The sequence below is a fragment of the Arachis ipaensis genome, chromosome B09 (assembly GCF_000816755.2).
Source record: "Arachis ipaensis cultivar K30076 chromosome B09, Araip1.1, whole genome shotgun sequence".
NCBI classification, from domain to species: Eukaryota; Viridiplantae; Streptophyta; class Magnoliopsida; order Fabales; family Fabaceae; genus Arachis; species Arachis ipaensis.
The window spans coordinates 2787252-2797182 of record NC_029793.2 but is presented as its reverse complement, the minus strand read 5'-3'; the positions used below and the strand labels follow the sequence as shown (position 1 = coordinate 2797182).

Here is a 9931-nt window from a genome sequence, read left to right as displayed (position 1 = left end):
TCAAAAAGTAATAATAATGCATCATAATAAAAAAAAAGGTATTAATGAATAAAAAAGTAGTTGGTAAAAAAAATGAGATTCTTTTTTAGTATATATAGTTTCTTACATTAAATAAGTTATAAAATACAAAAATAAATTAAAGAAATATTCACAATCATATAATTGATTGATGATGAGTACATAACTATGGCTGCGTTTGTTTTTGAGAACAGGACATGACAGGACACTGAGAATAGTACAGGACAAGATACTGATGGACAAAGACACAAAATTTTGTGTTCTTGTATTCTGTTTGGTGATAAATTAGAACAAATTATGAAAATCCAATTTATTTTCATTTTTTTATTCAAAAAATTTGAGATGAAAAATATAATAATAAAAAATATAATTATGAAAAATTAACAAAAATAATGAAAGAAAAAATAAAAAATAAGTTGTGTTCCTTGTTAGTGTCTCTTAGGGGTGTGCATGGACCAGGTGAAACCGGGTTTGATGTGACCCAGACCCGACCCGAAATATATATCGGGCCTATTTGTTAGACCCGAACCCGACCCTAGACCCGATGAAACCTATACACTTTCGGGCCACGATTATACCGGGTAAAAACCGGGTGAAAACCGGACCGTTAACATTATATTACCTTGATACCTTCTTGTAAGTTAGCATGTAAAAATATCCAAATTTCTAAGAGTCCAATCATTATTTGACATGGTAAAATTCACTTAGAAAAATATAATAAGAACCAACTCTTCTCTAAAATTAAAGCATAACCGTAATCAATACTAATATTGCCTAATAACACCAAATATTTAAATCAATACAAATAACACAAGATTATGCATTAGTCTAAAGTCTTATGTATTTTAAATATAAAATATTAACTTATAGTCTTATATATAATGACTAATAACACAAAATATTAAGATTTACAACACTTAAATTTCACATAATAATAGTCATCATCCATCACTAATAACACAAAATATTAATTATATATGATGACCGGGTCACCGGGCCGATTTCGGGTGACCCGAGCTATGGCCCGGACCCGACCCGAAATAATGACCGGGTCTATTTTTGAGACCCATACCCGATCCTAGACCCGATGAAATCACACCAAATTAGCCTCTAAAGTGTTCGAGATTGGGCCGGGCCGGGCCATGCACACCCCTAGTGTCTCTGTGTCCTTCCTGTTAGGATGGACACAAAATACACTAATTCAGTGTCTCTGTCCTGTCTCTGTAAACAAACGCAGCCTATTAGATAATAAGTCGCCAAAAAATAAGTTGATATTAAAATTAAAAATATAAACCATGAATAAAAATCTAAAATTTAAAATTAAGAAAAAAATGAAGAGAAATTTTTAGTAAATAACGACTTAAACATTGACGTAACAATAAATTGAATCAAATAATATATATTTAAATTTATTAAATTAAATAAAAAATTCTTATAAATATGTATATTTATTAATTATTTTTATTATATTTTAAATTTTTTAAAACTATTTTATGAATAATATCAATGCCTTCTTATGAGCCGCCGAATCTTTTGGTACGGACCGAAAATAAATAGATTGGAGGGAACGGAAAAGAGGGAACTGCCGCACTGGGGAGTAACAGAACACAGAAGCAAAGAAACCCTAATCGCCATGGACAGGATCAGCGACCTGCCGGATTGTATACTCTTACACATCCTTTCCTTCCTCCCTACCAAAACCGCCTTCTTCACCACCGTCCTCTCTCGCCGATGGACCCGCCTCTGCCACGACCTCCAACACTTCGAGTTCAACCAAATTCAATTTCATAACGGCAACCAAACTTCGTCAGACTTCAGTAGTTCACGAGAGCGATTGTTCGCCATCGTTAGTAGGATTCTCTTCCGCCACAAAGCGCCGCCAATTCGAACCTTTCGTCTCACCTGTGACCTACATCAATTCGATGAATACCCTGTGGAGTGGTTCATTAGAAAGGTTTTAGGGCCAAACCTCGAGGAATTGAACCTCCAACTCGCCTTCGTCTGTCGCTCCAATCGTAAAGTCGTTATTCCCAATGGCGTTTTCAGCTGCACTTCCCTCGTGACTCTCCGTTTAAACGGCGACATAAAAATCCCTTCGCCGCCTTCATCGTCGTGCCATTATCACTTGCCATCACTCAAGACACTGCAATTGTATAATGTCGAAACCTATAATGTTGGTGAGTTGGAGGAGATTCTCTCTCACTGCACTGCTCTTGAGACTCTTATTCTTGACTTAATCGTTCGATCACGCATGGGCCAAGGCCAATTGAGAATTTGTTTACCTTTTTTGAAGAGTTTGCACTTCGAATCTTGTTTTTGGAACCCTCTTGGATTGTTTGTTATAGACACACCATCTCTTAAACGTCTTGATATCCAAGCTGTGTCAGGGTTTCGCGAGATCCGTGTTCGCAACTTGCACAATGTGGAGGAAGCCCGTATCAACATTGCTAAGCAATCCTTTGTTCTCGAGTTTCTTGTGGAGCTTTGCAGGATAAGGATTTTGGTGCTGCGTTTATTAGTGTTTGATTGTTTACCTGATGCTCCTCTGCACCGTATTCCGGAGTTTACCTGTTTACAGAGGCTAGAGCTTACTGTTAGGTGTTTCGACACCAGATACATAATGGATATGCTTCAGAAATGTCCCATGCTTAAACTTCTTGCTATTATTTTTAACGCTGGCCCTTATGATAAGGTATTCATGTTCTCATGTTCAAGCTATGGTTTATTTAACTTCGTTATTTTGCTGGCTATTCTTTTAGGTGTATTTGTTCTTTGTTCCTAGGATCCACTTCTGTCACGAAAATGAACACCCAGTCAAGGTTCCTACTTGTCTTGCATCACATCTGAAAGTGATTAAAATCAAGAGATATTTTGAATCCAGAGATGATAGAGATTTTTTCGCCTATGTTCTTCAACATGGACTTGTTTTGGAGTCACTTGATATTCAGGTGGATCGTGCGAGAGCTAAACGATTTCCAGAAGAATTATCCCTTTTGCCAAGGAGATCCAAGGTGTGCCAAATTAAGGTTTGCTGGAATCAGGTACCATATGTTTTGTTTTCTTTACCATTATGTGTACGTATCCCACTAATTATAAATACAAATAACACAATTCATCCGACATTGAGGTACCTTGCAGTGAATTCTCCTTTCAAAATCGGTCTTTTTTTTTTGTGCCGTTTTTATTGCTGAATTTTTCAGAGACAACTATTGTAGTTTGAGTAGATTCCCCCAAGTGATAAAGGAAACGTAGTTTTGATAAATTTTTTCTTTTTATATTTCAGCACAGATGTCTCTTCAGATATTGAGCAATGCTAGGGGCCAGCAACATTTGTGATTGGTAGCCATCAACTAGTCATCAATGATGATTTGATGGTGTGAGATTGATGTGAGATTTCATCCAATGGCTCACTTTTCTCTGCTGGTTACATGCTGGCCAAAATGCAATAAAATTGCTGGCCCCTAGACTTTTCCTCAGATATTTATCATATGTTTGATATAACAAGATTCATTCATTTCATATAGCCTTTTGTTTTATATAGAAAGTAAGTGATTGGTACTTCAGAATTGGAACAAGATAATTTTAGCAACAAGGATACCATTTTAACTTTACAACATTCAGGTGAATTAAGCTCCCAAATGTGGAAGTGTTGATAGATCCCAACATATCTTTTACTTCATTATTGATTTTATCTTATGTATCTTTATCTATTTTATTTATGTAACAAAGATAGAATTCCTCTAAGTTCTCTTCTGCAAATTATAATCTATACGAACATGATAGACGTATAAGTATTTTTGTAACTAAGTTTAAATCCAACAAAAACCAACTTATACATATATCACTTCTTTTCACACTTCATATTGATGTAGCACAAATTTTTTTATATATAATATATAAATTTATTGATATAATATAAAAAATTTTATATGGCACAAAAATTTATCGATATATCACAGAAATTTTGTACATAGCTAATTTGTGCTATGTTCCAAAATTTTTATACTTAATAGTTTTGCTGCATAGCTTATAAATACTTCTATTGCTATTGTTTTGGAATGTATAATATGCATCAAAACTTTTGTACTTAGTGATTTTGTTTAAAATATATATATATAGGAGAAGAAGGAAGAGGAGAAAGAGACGCCACAATGGGAACGACCGCAATGACAACGCATTAGAAGAAGAGAACCTTGAAAGAAGGAGAATAGAGAAGGCGAAGTAGACGAAGAAGGTAATCAAAGAGAGAGATGCATGGGTGGATTTTTATTTTTAAGTACTTGGTTAAAATACAAAGTCCTTGGTTGTCTAATATTTTTATAATTTATATATAGAATAAAGTATTGTTTTTATCTTCAATAATTGTGGTAAGTTCCAAAGTTATTCTTAACGTTTCAATCGTTCTATTTAAGTCATAACATTTTAAAATTGATTCAATGTTGTCCTGTTAGGAATTTGTTAATAGAATTGACGGCGGGACAAAATTGAGATGATTTTGAAACGTTAGGAACTTAAATAGGACGAAAACGTTGGAGACAAAAATGATATATAAAAATAAATTTTAATTTTATCTTTTAATAATATCAATTTTTTTCTATATGTAGTATTCAATAATTTTTTAATCACATCTAAATAAATTACACTTAATCATATTATTTTTATTCTAAATAAATTTATTTATATTTTTATAATTTTACACTTAAAGTTATAAGTTAATATAAAAATATAAAAAATTTATTTATAATAAAAGTAATGTGATTAAGTGTAATTTACTTAGATATGATTAAAAAATAATTGAATAATTATGTACTGTAGATACGGTTTTATATAAATGTTCACATGTCGCATTTTGTTCTAATCTAAGTATATACTAAGATCAGAATTTTATTTTATTTTATTTAAATAAATGGTTAAATTTAACGTTCAAAATAAAAACAAAACTAAAATGCAATTACATAAACTAAAAATTTATTTTAAAAACATATCGCATCAATTATGTTATTAATTAAAAAAATTTGATGTAAGTAATATAATATAAATTTGTTAGGGAGCCAATAAAGTATATGCATAATATGTATAATAAGCTAATTATTTAGCCCAATATAAATTAAAAAATGAACATTTAAAATAAAATATTATTAATTTTTCAAACATAATACACCCATACTATTTAGCATAACCATACAATAAACATTGATACTTGTTCATACTATCAAGAACGCAGAAACGGAGAAACCCTAATCGCCATGGACATGATCAGCGACTTGCCGGATTGCATACTGTTACACATCCTCTCCTTCCTCCCTACCAAAACCGCCTTCCTCACCACCGTCCTCTCTCGCCGCTGGACCCACCTCTGCCACCACCTCCAACACCTCCACTTCAAAGGCATAACAATCCCTTCGCCGCCTCCATCGTGGTGCCGTTATCACTTGCCGTCACTCAAGACACTGCAATTGTATAATGTCGACACCTCTGTTGGTAACTTGGAGGAGCTTCTCTCTCACTGCACTGCTCTTGAGACTCTTGTTCTTGACTCAGTCTGTCGATTCCAGGAGGAGGGCCAATTGAGTATTTGTTTTCCTTCTTTGAAGAGTTTGCACTTCAAATCTTATTGGGGTTACACTGTTAGATTACTTCTTGTTATAGACACACCATCTCTTAAACGTCTTTATATCCAAGCTTTGTCAGGGTTTCGCGAGATCCGTGTTCGCAACTTGCACAATGTGGAGGAAGCCAGTATCGACATTTATAAGCAATCATCTGTGCTCGAGTTTCTTGTGGAGCTTTGCAGGATAAGGATTTTGGAGCTGGGCTTATCAGTGTTTGATTGTTTGCCTGAGGCTCCTCCACATCGTATTCCGGAGTTGACCTGTTTACAGAGGCTAGAGCTTACTGTTAGGTGTTTCGACACAAGATACATAATGGATATGCTTCAGAAATGTCCCATGCTTAAACTTCTTGCTATTGTTTTTAATAGACAATATGTAATATCGGTATTTCATGTTCTCATGTTCAAGCTATGATTTATGTAACTTGGTTGTTTTGCTGGCAATTCTTTTTAAGTGTGTTTGTTGTTTGTTGCTAGGATCCACATCCGTCACGAAAATGGGAACTCCCAGTGAAGGTTCCTACTTGTCTTGCATCACATCTGAAAGTGATTAAAATCAAGAGATATTTTGAATCCAGAGATGATAGAGATTTTTTCGCCTATGTTCTTCAACATGGACTTGTTTTGGAGTCACTTGATATTCAGGTGGATCGTGCGAAAGCTGAAGCGTTTCCAGAAGAATTATCCCTTTTGCCAAGGAGTTCTAAGACGTGCCAAATTAACTTTAGCTGGCTTTACGATTATGTGTAGGTATAATGGTGGATGATACGAGTCAGATACAGTTTCCTACTAATTATAAATACAAACAACTTAACACAGACATTGAGGTACCTTGCAGTGAATTCTCCGTTCAAAATCAGTCTTTTTTTTCATGCCGTTTATATTGCTGAATTTTTCATATCTGAGACAACTTCTGTAGTTTGAGTAGATTCCCCCAAGTGATAAAGGAAACTTAATTTTGATAAAAAAAATTTTTTTTTTAATATTTCAACACAGATGTCTCTTCAGATATTTATCATATGTTTGATACTAATAAGATTCATTCATTTCATATAGCCTTTTGTTTTATATCGAAAGTCAGTAATTGGTACTTCAGTATTGGAACAAGATAATTTTACCAACAAGGATACCATTTTAACTTTACACCATTCAAGTGAATGAAGCTCCCAAATGTTGAGGTGCTTGATAGATCCCAACAAATCTTTTACTTCATTGATTTTGTATCTTTATCTATTTTATTTACCTAAAAGATATAGAATACCGCTGGTTGTTGCCTCCAAATAATAATTTGGGTGATGTTACACATTCAACTATTTTAATAACTAAGTCCAATTAAATTAGCACAAATAAATTTAAAAAAATTTAACATACGTCTCCATCACACATTTCTTCTTTTTTATGTTAGCAATACATAAATTTTTATTAAAAAGTACAGAAAGATAATACAAATTTTTTGTACATAATAATAAATTTATTGATATAACATTAAAAATATTGCACGTAGTACAGTAGTGTAGAAAAAATTTTTTTTGTACATAGTTCAAAAAATTTTGTTGTACAACTGTCATTGTCATTATTTTGACTTATGTGTTGTGTATCAAAATTAAATTTAATAAATATTATATCATATATATTTACATCAAAATAAATTCTTTTAAAATAAAAATAATATCACATAATATAAAAAATATTGATTAAATTATAAAATATATATTTAAATTATAAAATATAATTTAAAACCGAGTCTAGTTATCTGAAATATGACTCGAACTTGATCTAAAAATAATACTGAATAAAATAATAGATTCAAACTTAGCAAAATATGTTAGACAAATTCAAATATAAACACCCGAGTCTGAAGTCATTTTTCAATTCAAACTAGTATATCTATATGTGTCTTGCACTGGAAATTTTTTATTTGAAATTTTTAAATGAAAATACGCATAATAATTTTTGTATAAAAAATTATAAAATTAATTAAATTTAAATTTAACTATTTTTAATATTGAAAATAATGAAATCGATGAATAATAATTTTAATTTTTTTCAAAATATAATATAATACAAGAAATTGATATAAACCAAAACAAAATAAATTTTTTTATTTCAGTCAAATCAAATAATTAATTGATTAGTTATAATTAATATGGTTAAATAAAATATTAAATAATTTAATATTTATCTCAATTAAACTAGGGGTGGCAATGAGACAAATAGAAATAGGTTTTTGCTTTGTCCAATTCTATTTTGATCCGTTCTATAATAACCTGCATAAAATTCGTTCCATTTCTACATGCGGAGTACTAAAGAGTTAAACCCTAACACACTTTTGTTAGTATCCGCCCTATCCTTATAATTATTAAAATTTAACAAATAAAATTAAATTCAAAAATTTATTTAACCATTATTACATATATAACATAAATTAAAGTAAAAGATTAAATATGATACAATATTATTAATCACTTCATTAATTATTTTATATATATGGCCAAATATTACCTAAATCCGACCTATGTCAGTACAAAAAAGCGATTTCTCGCCACCGTTAATTGGATTCTCTCCCGCCACAAAGCGCCGCCAATTCGAACCTTTCGTCTCACCTGTGACCTAAATCACTCCGATGAATACACTGTGGAGTGGTTCATTAGAAAGGTTTCAGGGCCAAACCTCGAGGAATTGAACCTCCATCTCTCCTTCTGTTGCTCCGGTCCCAAAGTCGCTATTCCCAACGGCGTTTTCAGCTGCACTTCCCTCGTGACTCTCCGTTTAAAAGGCGGCCTCATAATAACCCCTTCGCCTTCTGCACCGTCGTGTGGTTATGACTTGCCATCACTCAAGACACTGCAATTGTATAATGTCAAAACCTCTGATGGTAAGTTGGAGGAGATTCTCTCTCACTGCACTGCTCTTGAGACTCTTATCCTTGACTCAGTCTGTCCGTACTTCTTTGAGGTCCAATTGAGTATTTGTTTTCCCTCTTTGAAGAGTTTGCACTTCAAATCTCATTTCGGTGAGACTCTTAGATTGCTTGTTATAGACACACCATCTCTTAAACGTCTTGATATCCAAGTTGTGTCTGGGTTTCGCGAGATCCGTGTTCGCAACTTGCACAATGTGGAGGAAGCCAGTATCGACATCCATAAGCAATCCTTTGTGCTGGAGTTTCTTGTGGAGCTTTGCAGGATAAGGATTTTGGAGCTGGGTTCATCAGTGTTTGATTGTTTGCCTGAGGCTCCTCAGCATAGTATTCCGGAGTTGACCTGTTTACAGAGGCTAGAGCTTACTGTTAGGTGTTTCGACACCAGATACATAATGGATATGCTTCACAAATGTCCCATGCTTAAACTTCTTGCTATTGGTTTTAACGCTCTACAATATATAATATTGGTATTTCATGTTCTCATGTTCAAGCTATGATTTATGTAACTTGGTTGTTTTGCTGGCAATTCTTTTTTAAGTGTGTTTGTTGTTTGTTGCTAGGATCCACATCCGTCACGAAAATGGGAACACCCGGTGAGGGTTCCTACTTGTCTTGCATCACATCTGCAAGTGATTAAAATCAAGAGATATGTTGAATCCAGAGATGATAGAGATTTTTTCGCCTATGTTCTTCAACATGGACTTGTTTTGGAGTCACTTGATATTCAGGTGGATCGTAGTAGAGCTAAAGGATTTCCAGAAGAATTATCACTTTTGCCAAGGAGCTCTAAGGCGTGCCAAATTAACTTTTGCTGGATCCCCAAGTCATAAAGGAAACGTAATTTTGATAAATTTTTTCTTTTTATATTTCAACACATATGTCTCTTCAGATATTTTATCATATTTTTTATACTAATAAAATTCATTCAGTACTTGGTACTTCAGTATTGGAACCAGATAATTTTAGCAACAGGGATGGATATATACCATTTTGACTTTACACCATTCAGGTGAATGAAGCTCCCAAATGTGAAAGTGTTGATAGATCCCAACAAACCTTTTACTTCATTGGTTTTATCTAATGTATCTTTGTCTATTTTATTTATATAAAGAAGATAGAATTCCTCTCGTTCTCTCCACCAAATCTATCCGATGATGTTATAAGTATAAATATTTTTAGTAACTAAGTTGACACAAATATAATAAAAATCAACATGTGCATAGATCACGTATTTCTTATTTTTCACTCTTTGTATTAAATTTTAATATATTAATAATAATAATCCTATGATATACTATTAGTATTATGATCTAAATAATTTTTACAATAAAATAAAAATTAATAAACACATTATTTGATATATAGTAAAAAAAATTTAG

The 9931-nt window shown here is 32.6% G+C and overlaps 4 protein-coding genes across 4 annotated transcripts in view; all 4 read left to right on the top strand.

Moving 5' to 3' along the window:
* LOC107614639 (FBD-associated F-box protein At4g10400-like) overlaps window positions 1-6405 on the top strand; it is a 16275-nt gene extending 9870 nt beyond the window's left edge. Inside the window, exon 2 of the mRNA XM_016316780.2 lies at window positions 6107-6405. Within this exon, the coding sequence (XP_016172266.1) occupies window positions 6107-6379 (273 nt within the window). The 3' untranslated portion in view covers window positions 6380-6405. The remainder of the gene's footprint in view (window positions 1-6106) is intronic.
* Window positions 1574-3243, top strand: LOC110267288 (F-box protein At4g09920-like). The gene has a single exon (XM_021112475.1). The coding sequence runs from the start codon at window positions 1652-1654 to the stop codon at window positions 2798-2800; it is 1149 nt and encodes a 382-aa protein (XP_020968134.1). The 5' UTR covers window positions 1574-1651; the 3' UTR covers window positions 2801-3243.
* Window positions 4142-6089, top strand: LOC110267289 (putative FBD-associated F-box protein At5g56430). The gene is made up of 2 exons (XM_021112476.1): window positions 4142-4252; window positions 5236-6089. The coding sequence occupies exon 2, from the start codon at window positions 5265-5267 to the stop codon at window positions 6042-6044; it is 780 nt and encodes a 259-aa protein (XP_020968135.1). The 5' UTR covers window positions 4142-4252; window positions 5236-5264; the 3' UTR covers window positions 6045-6089.
* LOC107614640 (F-box/FBD/LRR-repeat protein At5g56420-like) lies at window positions 8117-9382 on the top strand. Its single transcript, XM_016316782.1, has 2 exons — window positions 8117-9019; window positions 9113-9382. The coding sequence occupies exons 1-2, from the start codon at window positions 8117-8119 to the stop codon at window positions 9380-9382; spliced, it is 1173 nt and encodes a 390-aa protein (XP_016172268.1).